The following is a 21699-nucleotide window of genomic DNA, read 5'->3' on the forward strand; positions in this document are numbered from 1 at the left end:
GACTCCCTGCACCTCATGGCCTGGAGGCTCTGTGGCTTACAGAGGGAGAGAGAGCCTGCTCGGTGCAGGTCCAACAGGTCCTGCTTGGCAGCAGGAAGCCTTCTACACCGGTCATGTATCGGGCAAAGTGGAGACGATTTACCTGTCGGGTGGAGTCCCGGGATATTCTGCCCTGCCTCTCGCCTCTGCAGGTGATCGTGGAGTATCTGCTCCAGCTAAAGCTCCAGGGTCTGGCGCTGGCCCCGCTGAAGGTTCACCTGGCAGCCATTTCGGCCTTTCATCAGCTGCTAGAGGGGAGATCCCTGTTCTCCCATCCTATGTCAGTCAGGTTCCTCAAGGGGGTGGAGAGGCTTTATCCGCAGGTCCGCGACCCAGTGCCTCCCTGGGATCTCAACCTGGTCCTCTCGAGACTCATGGGACCCCTCCTTTGAACCCATGGCTTCATGCCCTCTGCTCATGCTTTCATGGAATGTAGCCTTCCTAGTGGCCATTACCTTGCTAGGAGGGTTTCCGAGATTAGGGCCTTGACCTCAGAGCCCCCTTATACAGTATTCTATAAGGAAAAGTTGCAGTTGAGGCCGCATCCAGCCTTCCTGCCCAAGGTGGCTTCCCAATTTCATTGTAACCAAGGTATTTTTCTCCCCGTGTTTTTTCCCAAACCTCTCAGTTCGGAGGAGGAGAGGAGATGGCACTTGCTGGACGTGAGACGAGCCCTGGCCTTCTACATCGAGCGTTCAAAGCCGTTCTGGAAATCGACATCTCTTCATCGTAGTGGCTGACCAGATGAAAGGCTTACCTGTCTCCACCCAGCACATCTCCTTGCAGATTACATCATGCATCAAGTTCTGCTATGAGCAGGTGGAGGTGCCGCTTCCAGGAACCATCCACAGCGCACTCAACCAGAGCTCAAGCCTCATCCACAGCCTTCCTGGAGAGAGTGCCCCTGCAGGACATCTGCAAGGTCGTCACCTGGTCGTCAGTGCACACCTTCACATCCCACTATGCCATCATGCAGCAGGTGAGAGAGGACACAGGTTTCAGCAGAACTGTGCTGATGAGAGCAGCTCACTGGTAACTCCTACCCACCTCCAAGGGTATTGCTTGTTAATCACCTAGAGTGGAATGGACATGAGCAAGCACTCGAAGAAGAAAACAAGGTCACTTACCAGTAACTGATGTTCTGTGAGATGTGTTGCTCATTTCCATTCCACAACCCACTCTCCGTCCCCACTGCCGGAATTGACAGAAAGAAGGGACTGAGGGGGCGTAGGGCCCGGCAGCGCCTCATATACCGCAGCATGTGCGCAGGGCTCCAGGGGGTGCTGGAGCCGGCCCTACAGGATCTGCTCAGGGGAAAAAAGTTCCGGGTGACTGTGCACGGAGGTGTGCACACACCTATATGGACATGAGCAACACATCTCGAAGATCATCAGTTACTGGTGAGTAACCTTGTTTTAGTTTAATAAAACTTAAGCATAGACATTTCGTGGCAATCTTCTCCAATGCCAATGTCTGTATCCATCTGTATGTTGTAAAATACTCCCACGTAATAGCAGGATACACTAATACCTTGGGACTCTGCTTTTACTAATTTTGCTACCGAGCTCAGACATGAATAATAATCCAGCTAGCCTTACTGGAGTCCAATGGACCATCACTTCCCTGCTTTGGCACATCTCTGTAAATGCAGTCCAAAATTCACGTGCACTGTAAGCTTGTTTCTAATTTGCTGCCCCTTGACCCTACCCTAGGTCTTTCTGGTCATTAAAGCTTTTCAGATGTATCCTTCCCCCTCAGTCTAGGGTTTGGGGCTATTACTTGTGTTAAGATAGTACTCAGAACCCCAGACCCCACTGTGCTAGGTACTGTAAAAATAGAGAACAAAATGATAGTACCTGCTCCAAAGAACATAGTCTAAGAAGAGTAATCTTCTCCCATTCCCCTCTGTGTGCCTTCATCCATGCTTCTGTTTGTGTCAAATGAACCAAAAGACTTATTCCTAACAATTCAGCCTGTGTGGTAACTAGACTGTAAACTCCTTGGGAAGAGGGACTATACTTGTTTGCATACTAGCTAACCTTAATACTACTTTCCTACCACTCCCAATGCTCCATCCAAGCAGTTGAATCCAATTAGTTTTTGTCCATTTTAACACTGTAGCACCCTTTGTATTATCTTTACTGATACTTACTACACCTCCAAATCATGAATATACAAGTCTGGACCTACTCTAATACTAACTTGTTGCATTCTACCACCACCTACCTCTCCCCAGCTTAATACATTGTTTATCATTAAGCTTTGCCTACAGACTTCAGTCCATCCAATAAGCTTCATATTAAGTCATTTGAATCATTTCAGCCACTATCAAATCTTTATTAAACCCAACATATCACATCTTCTGCATTCCCATTGACTTCACTGACAGCTCTCCTGTACCCAGACTATAACCAAGTTATATAATTCTATTAAGAGGCATTTAACCATGCCTGATGTCCTCTTCAAACTCCTGATAAATGGGGCCTAAAAGTTGAAAATGGAGTTGGAAGAGGCTCTTGGCTCTTCCCCTGTGAGGTGGTGTATAGTAGCAAATTAGTATGAGGCAAAAATGTCCTGTTTTGCTGAACTATAATTACTTTCACTCACTTTGTTGGCTCCAACTTATGCTCATACTTTTTTCAAGCGTCTAACACATTTTTAGGAAAAAATAGAAGTACAGAAAACTAAGGCTGGGGAAAAGAGATTTACTTTTGTTTTATTCCATCAAGGAAAGGTTACAAAAACAATAGACTGGTGAAATCAGATTTCACCAGTAAAACATTCAACAGACAATTTATTTAAATCCATATAATCACAACATTCAAAATATCAATCAATGTGCTTCATTGTTCATTTGTGTTTGGCCATCTTTGACTGTGAAGCGTAGCAGTATATATAGCTATAGGTTATAAAGAAATAGGGCATACTGTTTGGGAATAATTATTTAGGGGCAGTTATATCAAGTGAACAACTGTGAAGTGAGGTAAAGTAAAAACCATAAACATTTGAAAGATTAAGGATACATAAAGTAACGTTCACTCTAAAATTTAAGAAAAAATCCATTCAAAACCATTTCTGAAAGCTTTCAAAATATGAAAATACTTCATGAACCTTTTTGCATAAAAATATACAAAAAAAATCAGTTATTTTTTATATGAAGACCAGTAGTTTGGTAATCACACTTGTGTTCTTGCCCGCTCTTCTCTTTTCTTAGGCCTTAAAGCACACCTGAATTTCAGTTCTCACCTGAATACCAAGTACATTACTTTTGTCTAATATGTATACAAGTGTTTTTCAACATGATTAAATGATCAAGGAGAAGCCCCGAAACCTGGTGCTTATATGGTCCTCACCATAGTATCGGAGTGCCTTTTCCATTACAGTGATATACCCTGAACAAGGCATAAAATGGAGGATAGAGCAAGTTTCAGCTGAAAGTACTGACTAAAGTGGTCAGTTATGCTACAACCTCACATGAAGCAAGTAAAAATATTTGCAAAAGGACATAAGTTACCTTAACACAACAAAAGCGGTTTACAAAGTACTTTGAAAACCAGCAGGAGTCATACTACGTCTGTACACGTTAATGTTGCAGAAACCAGTTCTTCTTTTTGGCATCACACCTGTTTGCAACAGAAACTAAGCAGCACAAAAGACAATTAAATACTCCACATTTACAAATAGGTGCTATTGTAACATGAAGGACACTTTAAAGCTTTTTAGATAAAATGTGTTTCATTTCTCCCCTCCCCAGTACTCCCTTTTCACATACAAACACACCCATACTTTTGCACTGGATCAGCTTATACTGAAGTTGAAAATTCAGTAGCTACCTTATGTTGTTTGACAAGATGGCATTCATATTAGAGCCAAGGAAAAACCAGCTGGCAAAACAATTCATGTGAGCTTTGTTAACTCGTAAGGCTTAGTTGAGGAGTAACACCATCCTCATTAAAAGTTAGCAATCTGCTTTCAAACAGTAAAGATACCTGGGAAACCTGAAACATTATGGGAGTTGAGAGTTCTCTCAAAACAACTGTATCAATTACATCATTTCTTCCAAGTTTACCAAGCAGGGAAACAAAATAGCTTTTGTCAGCCTCCCTCATTTTCATATTCCACAAAGTGCACAATCAAGCATAGTTTTGATCACCAGGAGTGTTAGGAAAAGTTTAGGGTGACCTGGAGTAATTTACAAGGCCACGACCAACATACAAATAGAAAGTAAAGTTTCAATTAGTTTATTCAGGTATGGGTGAATAAATCTTCCAGCATCTAAAGACTATTAAAGAGCACACTTTTGAGCAAACCAATTTTTCTAGACACACTGCCAACACTCACCCCATAAATATTGAAGACCGTTAATAAGACTGTGTAGTTACCTTTCAAACTAAGCAGGCACTGGTGAAAATCACTTATTTCCCTACTGAAATGTGACCAACATTTTGCAATTAAACTCTCTTCAAGTGTCAGTGCTATTCACGTAAAGATCCTAATATGACAAATTTGATCATAAGATAAGTGACCTCAAAGTGCCAATATCCAACGGAGTAGAGGGACTTCATAGAAGGTAACATTTTTCACAATAACTTAAGCAAGAATTCATATGTTGCATTGATTATACCCCAGGATATAATAGAGCGATGGTAATTCAGATGGGCTCCTCTGAACAGATGTGTCAGTTTTCTATCACGTTCCAGCCAGATCTTCATGAAAACGTTTTGGAAAGACTGAAATTCCCCACCAATTTGGGACTGCATACGAGCTTTTACAACATTCACTGGGAAAAATAAGAATCCCAACATGGCACCCAACAGCCCTCCACAGATGAAGTCATTGATCAAATGAGCACTATAAGAAGTTGCTTCGGGCAGACACTGCTTGATGGGTCCTCGCAGACCAAAAAAGAGTGCATTACTCGGTCCGTTTCGGATTAGAATAGGTACCAAACCCCTATAATATTCTTTAATTCCGTAGTTTTTTAACACCTTGAAAGCCTGGTAAGTGTTTGTAAATCTGTCATGATGCTTGTAGTCCTGAAGCAAAGTCTGGACCCGCTCAAATGGTGTAAGAAGAGCTTCTGTGGTCCCTGCAAGGATGGCTGCCACACTGCACGTCACTAGTTCAGGTGCATTTGTGTGCCTCTGGAGCAGTGAAGAGAAATCCTCATATAAGCCAAACATCAGGGCAAGAGTTGTCGTTTTCTGCATTAAGGGAGGGAGGAGTCCACGGTACAGGTTTCGGATTCCATCTTTCTGTAATTGACATAGTGCATCCCTTGTTCTCACTCCATATAGTTGTTGTCGAAAGAGGACCTTCTGAATGGGAAAGGTGATTGCTATATTGGTGAAGGCTGCACAGTATCCACAAAAGTAATGTTTACCTGAGTTAACTTTTACGATGTGGTGAGCAATATCTTGCTTTGAATTTGTTAGGACAAGATCTTCTGAATCCATCATACTGCTCTCTCGCTCTTCAGACAAGTGTTTTCTTCTCCTACACCAAGAAGGTAAAGGAGAACATGAACAAAGCTGCACACACCACCACTTTTTTTAAATTCATATATATAAGTCCTTTGCATGCACCACATCTTCAAGCAATTCCATGAAAATTCAATGGAATAGAATGACAAATACCACATTTGATAGCTCACATGTACAAGTGGTTTCAGTGGCTGTATTACCGATCTCAAGGAACTGAAAGATTTAAATCGTTTAGGTAACTGATATAAGGAAGGGGGGAAAAGCAGGAAACATTTTTGTTGATTAAATGCAAAAAAAAGTTATACAGAAATAAATTTTAAAACAAGGTTCTGTATTTAGTACCATATGAAAGCTGAAAATGTAAGTGGAAGTTAGTAAATTCAGCAGTTAAGGTTCTTACACTGCACAGTAGTGATTTTGACAACTGGTAATATAACATATGCAATAGGGCCAATTGAATCTTAACTTGTTAATTTCTTGACTCTTGTGCATTTAAATTCTCAACCCTAAGGTTGTATTAAAACACCAAAACAAATCAATGAAAGTTTGTTTTTTCAAAACTTGATATTGTAAGTTATCTTGACTATTCAGACTCCTCTTTAAACATGATCCTGTGACAAACCAAATCTTATCTGTAAAGAACACATTTGGTATGGAGTAGAAATTATACATCATAAGCTACAGAAAACATGGCTATAGTCTCTAAAGAATCCTCTACATAACACCTTCACTCAGGGAAAGTAAGCAGTTGGACAGATGTCAATTAGCAGTGTACATGGTTTTATCCAAAGGCAAAATCACAAATATTATGGGATGGGTGAGAAGGAATCTGAATCAGTGCTCAGTGTACACATTTGAAAGATCTTTTTGGTAAGTGAGATGCATTAAGGGATGGGAAATAAAAACCCACACAACCTGATGACCCAGAGAAACAGCACTCCATAAAATACTTAATTCAACCTGAACATATAATGGGGTTTGGGGATTGGAGGGGAGAAGTTATCCCACTTAAACCAGGCTACAAATTCAAACATGGCTGCTCAAAATGATAACTTAATTTAAATAACTAGGTCTGCATATTTGGTATTATAATATAGCCAAGTAAATATAAAAGAGCTGACTCTAAAGTTACAATTAATCAATCCTGGGCACACACAGTCTTGTTAAAGTTCAGAGAAGAACTGGGACAGTGAGTTCTTAATACAAGCATTATCTACAGCAAATTCTAAATATCTACAGTTTGAAAGTTGTGACTTACCAGAGAAAAGCTAGGGAGTCTTAGATCTAAGTATATTATTGGTGTTTGGTTTTAATATACAATTTTTTCTTTAATATCTGATCTTAGACTATGGTGGTCAGGAATTTCAGTACCAGAATAGCTAAATATAGCTTAGACTTCTAAAATTATATTTAAATATGCCTTGACTCTGGAGCCTACCCTGCTTGCATTCTCCATCAGAAGGCATGAGTATATGGGGTCGTTTCCATAACTGCAGTCACTGCCAGCCTATGGTAGGCAGGATGCATGGGAAATACTAAATAACCACAGCCAAGAACTGAGCCGAACCAGATTTAAACTTAAGTTTTACCGGTGGAAATATTTCAGTTAGGGATGTGATTTTTTTTAGAGTAGTTATACCAGTAAAAGCCCTACTGTGGATGCAGTTATACCAGTCTACTTTACTCTCCTTCCTGTACAGAAATACTATCTTTTATATAGCAATTTGCATCAGTAAATCTCAAAGCACTTTACAAGGGCGGTAAGTATCGTGCTACTACGTAAGCACTTTAATACTAATATAACTGCATTTATACTAAGGGCTGTACGGCATTAACTATCCTGGTAGTGTCTGCAGGTCAATTTAATTAAATATACATAAAGGTGCTTTATACCAAAGTAGTTATTTCTACAGAGAAGGGGAATAAGCTATAGCAGATATAACTGCTTCCATACTAGGGTTATACCAAATTTAACTATTTTAGAAAAATCAGACCCCTACCCAAAATAAACTGGAATAAAAGTGGGTGTAGACAAGGCCTTAGGCAACTTAACACCAAATGTACCATCAGTAGCAGTCTGTGGCCCAACAGCCATTTGAATCCTCATTTTCAATTGAAAAAAAATCTAACAAAGCCACATTTATATAGACCACTGTAGAGAAGGTGACGGCCTGTCCCTCCTGGAAGGAGGCCACACCCCTTCTGCCACACCTGTGTGAGCAAACTTTATAAAGGGGATTAGCTCTCCTCAGTCTCTAACCCCAGGCCTTCAGGCAGGGCAGGACAGGCAAAACAGTCTATTGCCCTCGACCCTCAGGCCGGCAGGGCAGGCAAAATAGTCTATGGCCCAACGAGGCTTTGCAGGTCAGGGTGAGACTACCATGTGAGAGGTAGGGTAAAAAGGGGGACACGGGCCCTTCTGACTCCACCGCATCCCAGCCCAGGGCCCTGTCAATGGTAGGATGTTCTGCTACAGGGTCAGCTGGGCTCCAGCTGCAACTCACTTGACAGGCACTTGAGTGTGAAAGTTGGCTACCCCTGAGCAACTTCCTCCACCCCTGTGCCCATGTACCTGCGGCCAGGGTCGTCATCTACCTCCTCGGGGTACATCGCCAGCAGCAGTCCAAGCAAGCACTCACTGTCTGGGCTGTCCAATGGCTCGGGCGGGTCAGGTGAGGCCTCAGAGCAGCCAGGGTCCTGGCCAGCTCCTCTCTCCAGCAGCAGGTAGGAGATGTCCTCCTTCAGCAGCAGCCTCCTGTCTGAGCTGTCGGGCCTGCCCTTTATACTTCCATTTCCTGTCCTGGCTCCGCCCCTCTGCTTCCAGCAGGGCGGGCATAGCTTCCTTGGTGCCACCCTCCAGGGCTTGAATGGCAGCCCCTCCCTGTCAGTCTCAGAGGAAGACCACGCCCCCTCGATATACACACCCCTTAAGCTCAGCTCCCAGTCTCCGGGGCTGGTCACGTCCCCTTCACCCAGTCGGGATAACACAACAGCAGTGGCATGCTTCTGACCGGCTCAATGTTGTATGGTGAAGGCAAAGGGTTGCGAAGTCAGGTAACAGCGCATCAACCAGGCGTTGGTTCTTCATTTTTTCCAGCCACTTCAGGGGGGCATGGGTTAGTCACCACAACGAAGGGGCTCCCAAGGAGGTAGTAATGGAGTGCTTCTAGCGCCCACTTGACCGCTAGGGCTTCCTTTTCAATTACCGAGTAGTTGCACTCCCGTGGGATCAACTTTTGGCTTATATATAGGACCAGGTATTCTTCACCCTCGATGTTCTGTGAGAGGACGGCCCCATGTCCCACAGTGGACGCATCGGTTTGGACCACGAAACTGCGTGTAAAGTCTGGGCTGTAGAGCATGGGTTTGTGGCATAGGTGGTGCTTCAATTCCCAAAAGACAACCTCGCGGTCAGGGGTCCACCATACCTGCAGGGGTTAGTCCTTCATGAGCAGCCCAGTCAGAGAAGTGGGGATTGTCGCAAAATCAGGAATAAAATGTCTATAGTAGCCAACCAGTCCCAGGAATTGCCAAACTTGCTTCTTGGTGGCAGGGCAGGGTATTCTTGGATCACCTGGACTTTGCCGATAAGGGGAGGTGGCTTGCCCCATCATAGGGTGTACCCCAAATACCTGACAGCCAATTTGGCACTTTTGGGGGTTTTCATTAAGACTGGCTTCCCAGAGGGTCCTCAAGACACCAGCTACCTGATTCAGATGCTCTTCCCAGTGACAACTAAATATTACCACGTAGTCCAAGGATACAGCCACGAACTCGAGGTGAGGTGGTAGGAGACAGTCCGTCAGCCACTGAAAGGTGGGGCCCCAGGAAGACCGAAAAGCATTCGGGTGAAGTGGTAGAGCCCGCTAGGGGTGGTGAAGGCAGTCTTTTCCTTTGAGTAGGGGCTCAATGGGATCTGCCAATATCCCTTGGTCAAATCAAGGGTAGGGATATACTGGGCTTCCCCCAAACAGTCAAGCTGTTCATCTGGGGCATCAGGTAGGCATCAAAACAAGAGATTGTGTTGATCCTTCAGAAATTGATACAAAAATGGCAGGTTCCATCTGGCTTGGGGACCAACATGATAGGGCTTCACCATTCACTCAATCTCTCGATTACCCCACACTCCAACATATCTTGGACCTCCTGTTCCACCGCGTCCTCCATATGGTGTGGCAGTGGCCAGGTCATCCCCCGGACGACTTCTCCAGGGTTGGTGGAGATGGTGTGGTGGATCTCGGAGGTCCATGCAGGTGTGGCAGTGAACATGCTGGGGAAGGCTGTATCCCTGAGCAGCAGTCCCTCGACCTCGGTCCCTCTGGGTGCCTGAGGTCCCAGCTTAGGTTCGGGAGGAGGGGAGTACAGTGAGATCATCCTCCTTTCTCATTCACGCCAGGGCTTCAACAGATTAATATGATAAATCTGCCGCTTCTTTTGTCAATCCAGTTGGCGGACCTCATGGTTGACTGGGCCTGTTCAGTGTATCACCTCATAGGGGCCCTGCCAGTGGGCTAACAGCTTGAATTCAGCCAAGAGGAGCAGGATAAGGACCCGATCAAAGGTTCAAAGTCCGATCATGGGTCTCCCCGTTATACCCTTGTGCTTGGCGATCCCCTGGGCAGCTTGCAGATTCTCCTTTGCAAGAGCTCCAGCCTTCGTTAGGCATTCCTGCAGCTGGAGAATGTACTGGAGTAACCCCGTAGTGAGTGACAGAGTCTGCTCCCACATCCCTCACATGAGATTGAGCAAGCCTCACGGTGACCATACAGGAGCTCGAATGGAGAAAATTTTGTGGATATCTGGGATACCTCCAGTAATTGCCAGTAGCAGGGGCAGGAGAAGCTGGTCTCAGCAGTGGAGTTCCTCTGTGGAGAACTTACGAAGCATTCTTCTGATGGTCCGGCTGAATTTCTCGACCAAACCATCCATCGGGGGATGGTATACCAAGGTCCTTAGTCTCAATCCCTAGAAGGAGACAAACTTGTTTCTTGATCTGTAGGATCTCTTAAGGCAGGCCAACCCAGGTGAAAATCTTCAGGAGTTCAGCTGCAACAGTGCAGGCAGTGTCGCTTCTCAGGGGGGATAGCCTGGGGGAAGCGTGTGGCATAGTCCATCATTACAAGGATATACCAGAAACCTGCAGCCCCTTTTGCAAGGGGCCTGATCAAATCCACTGCTACACTTCCAAAGGGCGTTCCCAGACTGGGAGGAGGACTAGGGGGCGCAGAGAGCTCACATCTCATTTTTCCAGCTGACCACGGCAGCTCCACACACCAAATGCTCTCCCATTTGGAGCACAACGGAGCTTCTGGATTGCATCGGCGTTTGGGAAGAGGATGCTGTGCAGTCCCAGCTCCACTCCAGATGAAGAAACTTCAATGCGTATGGTCAAATTTCTCGTTTAATGGCGGAGAAGGGCTATGAACAGGACATGCTGCACTGCCATGCGAAAATCAAGGAGCTGCAGCAGGAGTATCCAAAGGCTAGGGAGTCAAACCATTGCTCTGATGCAAAGCCAAAGACCTGCCGCTTCTGTAAGGAACTGGAAGCCATCCTCAGGGACAACCCCACCTCCATAATGAAGAGACCTGTGGATACCTCCGCAAGCCCGAAGGCAGCGGACACCAGACTCAACCCCAACAAAGAAGTCATGGACGAGGAGGTCGAGTTGTAGGATGATGCAGAGCAGGTGACCGGGTTGTTGGTTGACAAAGGGAGCAAGGACCTTTTCTCGACCCCAAAGGGTTCGAGCCAGTCCTAGCCCTACAGGATGCAGGAAAGAGGAGCTCGGGTAAGTGACTTCTTTGAGATGATGCTGCTCCGTTACATGAGGTACAGTTGTCCTTTGCTTTGCTGCATTATGCAGCTGGTTGAAGGAATAAAAATGCACAAGAGTAGCTGTGTTTGCATGTGCTTCCCATTCCCCTGTTCAGTTAGGCAGTGCTGCAGAAAAGTGTGTTAACACACACCGAGATTTCACAAGAATCCTCCAGAGATCTCTAGGAAAGTTTCCAGGAGGTACTTGCCAATCCTCTGTTAGAGATTCCTCGGCAGAGCTGCTTTGTTTCTTCCCCCATTGTAGGAAACTTTCCTGCACCAATCAGCAATCACCTGTGCAGGGACCAAAGCGGCACATAGTCAAGCAGCAGGGGGACTCGGTTTGAAGCTGCTGGCATGGAGATGTACCTTAGCACACCTGCTAACTCTCAGGAGTGAGATATCGGTTTCTATGGCCCCTGCCTGTGGAAAATGGTGGCACAATTTGAAATGTTGTCCCTATCTGCATCAATATCCCCAAACAACTACCCAGAACCTTTTCTCCAGCTTCAGTGTCCCCTCCTCCTGGGCACAACTCACCATGCCCTGATTGATCGCCGAGCTGTGCGCTTGCCAGGGGACAGAAAGATGTATTTTACAGTAATGCATCAATGCTGTTATTACACTCACAGTAATGCTTCTATTAATTGCTTGTGATTCTATAGATATGCTTTTGAAGGGAAACCCCCCTACACCTGCCGAGCGCTTGTGCCTAATAAGAAAATGACCATGGAGAAGCAAAAAGATGTTCCAAAAACTCTTCCAGTCCTCTGAGGCGAGAGAAAAATTTAAAAAGGCATGGAGATAGACTGTCTGAAAATCAGAAAACTGATAGGCAGGAGAGGAGGGAAAAGTGGGAGCAAGTGACAGCAAGTCACAAGCACAGGCTAAAAGCTATGGAAGAGCAAATGGAGCTGCTAAAGTCACTCATAACACTGCAGACTGAATTAATGTGTGCTCGCCCCCCATGCAGCCAATATAGAACTGCTCCACCCACACATTCCTACCAAACTCCTGGCCTGCCTCGGTACCCCATTCACTCCACCCCTTTGGACAGGCTAAGACCTCTGGAGTTGTGTTAGCTGGCCACGTTGTAGCCTTTTTTACCCATGTAGTCAAGAACCTTGTGAGAAAATACATAGTCTATTACAGTTATTTCAGTGCAAAGAGGATTCAGACATGTGAAGGCAGGAAAGGCAGAGGGGTAATACTGGGATTTGTTAGTTCAAAGCCATGTCAGAAGATAAAAATGTGTAAATGTAAACAAGCAATCATATACTTTGAAGATACTGCTGCAAACCGCTGACTAGATAAACTCAACTAGTATATGACAGAACTTAAGTGAATGTTAAAACCTGGTTCTACTCCAAAAAACGACTAACAATTGCAGTCTCACTGAATGCCTCAATTTGCAAATCAGAGAATTGTTTTGCAAATGCCAGGTGGATGTTTAGTTGAGGGAGAAAATAAATGGTGGTACTCTCTGAAAAGAGTAGGTAGAATTTTCATTATGAGACTATGATTCTAAAATGAGATGCCACTCAGATTGGCTAGATCCTCATAAAAATGTCCCTTTACTTATTGCATGCTTTGATCAAAAGTGAAATAGTTAACTATGATGATGTAAGTTATTAGGCTTCAGAGTTAAATCTCCCTTTAAATGAAAGGGGACCTTTCAGACTTCTCTTATAACTGTTTCTGACTCAGGCAGACTTAACTATACATGGTTCACATTTGGTCCACAACTAATAAGGGCTAAAAATTTTATTTTAAAAATAAATTTTACATTCTGGAGCAAGAGATGTAAGAAAAATACTAGCTAACCAAGTCACTACAAATAATCCCAATTCAGCACAGGCGCCAGATCTGCAAACACAGTCTGAAAGGTAACCTCAGCTCTCCCTGGCACACTCCTCAATAATGATTCTGCGGCTGGAACTCAGTTAATTTTGCTGATAATGTGAAAACTGCAATAGAATCCAGAGATCACTTTTCCAGGGCTGTATGGGCTCTGTAGGGCTAGCAGGAGTAAAAAGAAGCAAACACAGATGATTAAGCAGAAACAACAATGAATATACACAAAGAGTAGAAAAAACTGGCAGTAATGCTTTACAGCTAGCTTTCTCAGCCATACAGGTTTATCACAATAAGCCTGCTCAGAATGGAAAATACTTTTGTATTGGCTAACCACATATTTGTTGACAATCTACAGCAGGAATTCTCACTCCATAAGATGTGACCCAAAGTGAGCTGGGAATGAACACCAGCTGGGTTACACAACAGTGGTTGAGAAACCAAAAGAAATTAAAGGTATAAAATCTCCCAGGGGAGGATCCAGAGCTCGCTGCTACATGCTCCCTACTTCCATAGCACTCCAACCAAAATGCAGTGGGGATCCCCTCAGTCCTCCCAAGCTACTAGTCCTCAGCTAGACAAGGAACACTTTTAAGAGGGTGGATGGCCTGCTCCCTCAATCCCTGTAAGTGATGATGCCCCCACTGCTAAGTGCTGGTAGAAGGTGGAACATAGAAGGGAGATGTCTGACCCCGCCACAGCCCAGTGCAATTTCTTGCAGGTACTACAATCCTTTACAGCCTTTTGGTGGGTTGTAACAAGAAACAGATGGCTTTAAGATCCCATATAGAAAAAGTTCAGGAAGCACTGGTCCAAAGCATAGAAACAGCTTAGAATAGGATTTAAATTTAGAACAGAAGTACCTCCAGGGAAAAAAAGGTGAGCCAACTCCTCAGCAGGTTTTTCTTGTGCTTATAATTTTCCTTTGCATTCATTCCCATTTAAGGGCTTTTTTAATGTTCTCTACTTTCACCAAACAATAAGGATGGTTTCTTTTAACTACCTTGTTTTCTTTAGGTTCATTCTTTAAAGGGGCACTATCAACTTAATCTGCGATATCAACACTGATTTTTTAAATGAGTTTTATGTTATCAAAGAATTGTAAAAATCCTATTGACTTTTCTCCTGGTATGCTGTTTGCTTTTTTACATTTCAATCGGCTAGAACAATTAAAAGAGACTCATTCAGTTTCAGCTTTGTCCCCAAGCTATTTTCACTTTGAGTCTCTCCATACATACAGTTTAAAGGCCAGAAAGGACCACCAGGTTACTAGTCTGATATCTTGTATATCACAGGCCAACACCCAAAAACTAAAACCAACAACCAAAATGGACCAAAGTGGGCTGGATAAAAACTGAATTTTTTTAAATTTAAACCAGATTTCTTAAATTTAAATTATAAGTTTTTCTTTTTTAAAATAAAGCTGTTCAAAATGAAATCTGAATGTAACACGAAATATGTTAAGGCATAAAGTTCCTATAAATCATTTAAAACATTTAAACAAAAAATAAATATGCTGAATTCATGAGCCTCTATCAAAACCTGTGTGTTAAAGGCTGCTTTTCTATATAACAGAAAGTGTTTTTCCCGGCTCTAGCTTTTGAGGTCAAGCTTTATAGATACGGGACAGTAGGTCAGGCTGAGTAACTGAAGTGATGGTCTCATTTTCAAGGACTAGTCGGAACTTAAGCTCCCGTCACTTTCACCTAGGCGTGTTTGAAAGTTTTCACCCGCTGACCTGAAACAATCAGTAAAAGTCACTGGCTTTCCACTGGGCCAGTTAAATCAATGCCCCCCGGATCAAAGTCTTGCAGACCAGCTCACGATGTGCCCCCGGCCGAGCACAGGAGGGGCCGAGGGGCGGCAGGGCCCGGGGCCCCCGGGAACATGACCCAACTCGGCAGGCGACCGCCCCCAGGCGCTGCGGACGAAGGTGGGACGGGGGCGACAATACCTGCCCGACCCCAGCGCCGGGGCGACGCCGGAGCAGGCCGGCGAGCGCCAACCCGACCCCCGGGCTCCCTGGGGCAACGGAGCAGCGGGTCCCAGCGCCGCGCTCACGGCCGGTTTTATAGGGACAGGCCCGATATTCGGGGTGTCGTCTCACACGGGCGCCCGAGGCACCTCACGCCGGGCCCGGCCCGCCAGGCTGGGGCTGGAGCTGTGGCGGGCGGGACCGGAGGCGAAGGGAGGGGCCCAGGGAGAGCGGCGGGGAGCGCGGGTCTCAGCCGCCGAGCCCGCCCAGGGCAGCCGCTGCGGGGCGCTCTCTCGCTCGCTCAATGGCCCGGCTCGGCTCGGCCCGGCCCGGCCCGGCGGGGGGAGGGGCGGTGACTCACCCGCGCCGGCTCCATGGCCGCTGGCTGACAGGAGCCGAGCCAGGCCCGGCCGCACACTGACATTCCCGGCTCCCTCTGCGCGTGCGCGCGCTGGCGGAAAGCGGCGGGAGCGACCGAGCCGGCAGGCCCGGCGGCGGCGGCACCTCGGCAGCAACGCGCCACGTGACCAGGAAAAAGGGGGGGGCGGGGCCTCTCTATCTTCGGCTTCCCCCCCTGCCCTCCCCATCTCGCGGAGCCAATCAGCGGGAGCGCCGGTCCCTGCGTCGGCAGGGGCTCGCTCGCGCGCGCGCGCCGCGGGTTGTGCGCGTGCGCTGGGCAGGGGCCGGGGTGGGGGATGGTGAAGGGAGGGGCCGGCCTGCGTCACTCGCGCTCGGGCCGTGCGTATTGCTCTCGGAGCCCAGCAGGGAGGGAGCCGGGCGTTGCCCTGCGCATGTGCAGCGAGCCGGCCCCTCACCCGGCGTGACACAGACAGACAGACAGACAGGCACCAGTCCTGCAGGGCCCGCCCCCCCGACAGACAGACAGACAGTCCTACAGGGCCTGCCCCCCGACAGACAGACAGACAGACAGTCCTGCAGGGCCCGCCCCCCCACGACAGACAGACAGTCCTGCAGGGCCCGCCCTCCGACAGACAGACAGACAGACAGTCCTACAGGGCCCGACCCCCCACGACAGACAGACAGACAGACAGTCCTGCAGGGCCCGCCCCCCGACAGACAGGGAGCGGCTAGAGGAGTAGGATGCTGCTGTCTGGCTGGTGGTGGCCAAGCCCAAGCCCAAGCCCAGTCACTGCAGTGCGGAGGGGCTTGTGGCACTGTCATGAGCTGCCTGGGACCCACCACGCCAACCAGCGTTGCCTGCCACCTGCCACATGGAAGAGCTGCTGGGGTTACTACTTGTGGTTTACCCTGGGGTGTTGGATGGTGACCCTGGGGCTCAGGTACTCCAGGGAAGGGGGTAAGGAAGGAGTCCCAGGGAGCCAGATACTAGTCTTGTGTCGTGGCCTGGAGCCCTGCCGACCCACGGGCAAACCACTGTGAGGGCCCTTGGCTGGGACCCAGTGGAGTAGGGTGAGGCCAGGTCCCCCTGTCCCCTCTCCTCCCCTGCTGCCAACCCCTCTGGTTTGTGACAGCCCTAGTCTTGCTGCAGGTGCACAAATGACTTTCTCTGGGTTGTCAGCTTGGCTTGAGCCACATTGTAGCTCCATCTTCTACCAGGAATAACTTTTAAAATACCATTTCCCCTAATAGGCAGTCGGTGCCAGCCACAAGCCAAGATAAACCCTGAATGGACAAGATCAGTTGGAGGAGGATCAGAGCCATCGATTGAGCCCCAGTTGTGCCCACCAAAAGTTGTAAGAGTCATAAAACGTTGATGTTGTGTGTATCTCAGGGATCTCTATCTTAAACTAACTCCTAACACTGAGAAAAATCAGCTGTTCAACAGTAAGCTTATCTCAACCTTCACTCTAGTGTGTGCTACCATCCCACTATAGCTTTCTTCATACTCAGCAGATCTGAAGTCCACTGAATTGCACTAAAGCAATGCAGGACTTTGATTACACTTCCCTGTAAGTGGAGTTTCAATATCTCTGTATCTTGTAGCTTCAGACATAGTTTTTTATTAATCTCAGAGAGTCTTGTTTCCAACTGAAGGGAAAAAGCAATGTGATTTTTAGGACATAACTCTTGATATAACCCTGCAGTGTTCTAACTAGTGGCAAAAACAACTAACTTGCTTTTGCGTTTAACTGTTGCTGAACATACCTCAGACACTATTTATTGTTCTTGTAATGTCTGTCTAATCTCTCCTTAGATAGTGACAAGATGCTTATAAACTTGATATCAACATGCTTCATCTACTTATTTGGGATGGTTCTAATGGTGCTATTACTCTCTCTGACAGAATGAAACTTCTAGGATTTTCATGATTCAAAAATATGAGTTGGGTTTTTATTTCTCCTCTAAATTCGTAACTGGAGATCGGCCATACAAAATTTTAACCAGAGGATTGAACAGTTTTATAATTGTAATGGCTTTTTTTTTTTTTTAATTTCTGCTCCAACCCGTGGCATGGTGAACACCTGTGATCTTTGAGGGCAACTGTTAAGAAAATGTGTATTTGATCACTAAGCTGGGGGGAGTGGTGTATCCCCTGTAGGTAGGGATAGGATACAGGGTGACCTAGACAAATTGGAGGATTGGGCCAAAAAAAATCTGATGTGATTCAACAAGGACAAGTGCAGAGTCCTGCACTTAGGATGGAAGAATCCCATGCACTGCTACAGACTGGGGACCGACTGGCTAAGCACCAATTCTGCAGAAAAGGACCTGGGGGTTACAGTGGACAAGAAGCTGGATATGAGTCAACAGTGTGCCCTGGTTGCTAAGAAGGCTAATGGCATATTGGGCTGCATTAGTAGGAGCATTGCCAGCAGACGAGGGAAGTGATTATTCCCCTCTATTCTGCACTGGTGAGGCCACATTTGGAGTATTGTGTCCAGTTTTGGGTCCCCCACTACAGAAAGGATGTGGACAAATTGGAGAGTCCAGCAGAGGGCAACAAAAATGATGAGGGGGCTGGAGTACGTGACTTATGCGAAGAGGCTGAGGGAACTAGGCTTGTTTAGTCTGCAGAAGAGAAGAATGAGGGAGTGGGGGATTTGATAGCAGCCTTCAACTACCTGAAGGGGGGTTCCAGGGAGGATGGAGCTAGGTTGTTCTCAGTGGTTGTAGATGACAGAACAAGGAGCAATGGTCTCAAGTTGCAGTGGGAGAGGTCTAGGTCGGATATTAGGGAAAAACTTTTTCCCTAGGAGGGTGGTGAAGCGCTGGAATGGGTTACTGAGGGAGGTGGTGGAATCTCCATCCTTAGAGATTTTTAAGGTGTGACTTGACCAAGCCCTGGCTGGGAAGATTGAGTTGGGGCTGGCCCTGCTTTGAGCAGGGGGTTGGCCTCCTGAGGTCCCTTCCAACCCTCATCTTCTAGGAGCCTATGATTAATAAAAATGGAAATTGCCCTGTGACCTGAATCAGCCTTATTGCCGGGGAGTGGGTAGGATGTGCCACTTCCTCTGTAGCCTCTGCAGGGTAGTTCTTCAGGGACAGAGGGTCCCTGAGCCCAGGAGATGGGTTGGACCTGAATGAAAATGTTTGTTTTGTTTGTTGTTGGACTCCTTGTTACACTCTGGAAGGGGACCAATTACTGGCCAGAGAGCCAAGTCAACCCAATCCCTAGAGTTCTGCCAAGACACCAAATTGCCTGTCCAGCCAAGGTGCACGTTTAAGCTCTGATAGGTACTTAGGAACATGGTACTGGAAAGGACCTCCTGGGTCATTGAGTCCAGTTCATTCCAGGCAGTCTTTATTATCCCATTCTTTTGGCATGGGCGGTGATGCAAGGTTGATGTCTTTCCCAGACATGAGCTCTGAGGTTGGGGCTGGGGTCTCAGCACATAAAGTTCTGGTGCAATAATGAGATCTGTACAGTTAAGGGTTATTTTCAAATGAGGGGGAAAAAGTGTTTCTGACTGACCTGAGTTATCATAATTTTGGCTACTGGATCTGGTAGTCCTAGCAACTTCCAGAGTTTCTCTGGAGTAAGTGATGTCATTAGCTGGTAGAGATGGCAGATTTGAACAAAAGTAGAAACACACACTAGGAAGAGGTCATGGTAGTAAGACAGAATTTACAGAGGTGGCAATCTACAAGGGCAGAACTGAGTGGTCAAAGCATTTACAAAGGAGTCACTCTATGCCATTCCAGGTTTAAGTACTTGAAGAAATGACAATTCCAAAGGAGGAAAGAGGGTGCCCTTCATAGTGTCGTATCAAAGCAGCACCAGACCTTGCCACTATAATAGATGTAAAACCTGCAGACATCTCTCCATTGCTATAATGATCAATACACCCCACAACACATCTTTTGAGAGCTATGGGTCCTACACAAGCCTATCACAACATGTGGTATACCTCATCCAGCACACTAACTGCCCCAATAACAACTATGCAGGTGAAACCAGATAATCTCTACGCTCTTGAATGAATTTACGGAGTGTTTTTGTCTTTTATCATTTTTCTATCACCTGTGGGCAAACACGTCACCAAGCAGTTGCTCCATATCTGATCTCTCAGTCCTGATCCTCAGAGGAAGTGTGCACAACACCTTCAAAAGACAAGCCTGGGAGCTTAGATTCATAACTTTGCTAGACAATAAAATCCTGATCTTAATAAAGACACTGGATTTATGGCTTCTTATAACAATCTGTAACCCGCTAAAGCTCCTTATTTGACTGCAGAGGTGTCAACAGGGCATTTTTCATCTTGAATGGTCCTTTAGAATATGTGTTAACAATCTGTTGCACCTTGTATTTAGCTGTGACACTCTCAGGCCTTGACTACAGTAGCACGTATACCTGCAAAACTTTTGTCACTCAGGGATGTGGAAAAAGACACATGCATGCACGCACGCACGCACGCACGGCTCCAGCCCAAGCCCAGATGTCTACACTGGAATCTTATAACTCCGCAGCCTGGGACTGAGTCAGCTGGCACAGGGCAGCCATAGGTGTTTTATTGCAGAATAGACCTATCTGGAGAAGAGCTCTGCCTTAAAAGCTTCTTTCTCACCAACAGAAGTTGATCCAAAGTAAGAGATGACTTCAGCCACCTTGTCTCTGGAACAACTGGTCATTTTCTAAAATTGAGTAGCAGTTATGACCAAACTGCTGCAAAGCAACTTTCAGAGTAAGTCAGCAGTAAGCAGCCAGGACTGGAACACAATCTGGGGACTATTTTAGCAGGTATGCGTGGAACAAAGGCATGCTAGAGGTATTAATAGAGGCATAATTCCAAGCTACGTTGCAGTGTTGTGGCCCTGCTTCTTGGATTCTTATTCTGAGCTGTGCACAATATAAGTGGGAGGAATCGTATCAATTGCTCTCGTGGGCTAAACTAGATATTCATGGTGTCGGGAATTGTATGCTTCACATCAAATTACTGAGTCTAGGCGTTTTCATCATAGATTTCATGCCATGCTGCACTTTTGTTAGGTGAAAAGAATGCTCCATCGGGGCAGTGGAGCATTAATTCTGGAGTTTGTGGAAAGCGCTATTCAGTCGTATGTGAGTTACTTTCTGCCTGGCAAGATTAAAAATCCATGCCTCAGAAAACAGCTGTTCAGTAACATTACTCTCTGGCTCACTGGCAGCCCGTGAAGTTCTGTAGGGACAGAACTAGAAGCCAGGTGTGTGGGATGGGAGACACCTCCACACTGCTACTCTGCAGCCATGGTAGGGCTGTGTGCATTACCACACAGGCCCTGTGGAGATCAACACCGCAGGAAGTGCCACCATGGGAGGCTGGACTGATAGCTTCCCTCCTGGCCCCTGATTCTGCCATCTGACCCCAGAAGTTCCAGGAAGTGTCTAGGTAATGAAGTGGACTCTGATGTGAGCTGCCTCTTAGCCCACTCCCTTATTCCCGTCCCTGGCTCGGACCCTGTTTCTGCCCTTGAACTCTGGCTCCCATCCTGACCCTTCAGTATTTGGTAGAGGGAAAAAAGCCAGAGTCCTTCCGTATGGGGACTCCGACTATGGCTTTCAACCTCTAGTTTTGGTACTTGGACTCTGATTTCAGCTTTGAACCCGGCCTTCAGCACTTGCACTCCAACTCTGGCTACTCGCTCTGCCCCTTGAATCCTGGCCCTGTTCTGGCCCCCAGCTTCAGGACTAGGACCCTGACCCAGTCCCACACTCAGGCCACCACCGTTAGGTTCCAACCCTGGTTCTGGCCCCCCACCTAGACTCCTGGATATCGGCATTGGCCCTGACCATTAGGTCTCTCTGCCCAAGCCCCAGTCATGTGACAGATGGTGAAATGCATGGGTACATTTTATGAAGTATAGATTTTTGTTTCCCTCCAAGTGTCTGTACAGCGCCTAGCACAATGGATCCTGGTCCATGACTGGGACTCCTATGTGCCACCACTATACAAATAAGTAACAAGTATTCTTGTTTGAATTATCTTTTTTTTTTTTGGAATTAGACACCACCAGTTGAAGGCCAAGTCTATCAAACAGATGTATAACCTTCCCTACAAACAGAAGGAGAGATTTAGTAATGATATAATGTTGGGGGGGGGGGGGGGGTTGTTGTGGTGTGGGGTTTTTTTT

The 21699-nt window shown here is 46.4% G+C and overlaps 1 protein-coding gene across 1 annotated transcript; it reads right to left on the reverse strand.

The window, feature by feature from the left end:
- Positions 1 to 2738: 2738 nt before the first annotated feature.
- On the reverse strand, positions 2739 to 15661 carry SLC25A51 (solute carrier family 25 member 51). The gene is made up of 2 exons (XM_067553348.1): positions 15530 to 15661; positions 2739 to 5535 (listed from the first exon to the last, which is right to left on the reverse strand). Exon 2 carries the CDS (start codon positions 5496 to 5498, stop codon positions 4620 to 4622), a length of 879 nt encoding a protein of 292 aa, XP_067409449.1. The 5' UTR covers positions 5499 to 5535; positions 15530 to 15661; the 3' UTR covers positions 2739 to 4619.
- Between the last annotated feature and the right edge of the window lie 6038 nt (positions 15662 to 21699).

This window comes from Emydura macquarii, unplaced genomic scaffold (genome assembly GCF_026122565.2).
Source record: "Emydura macquarii macquarii isolate MOO-44397 ecotype Brisbane River unplaced genomic scaffold, CSIRO-AGI_Emac_v2 contig_1451, whole genome shotgun sequence".
Lineage (NCBI taxonomy): Eukaryota > Metazoa > Chordata > Testudines > Chelidae > Emydura > Emydura macquarii.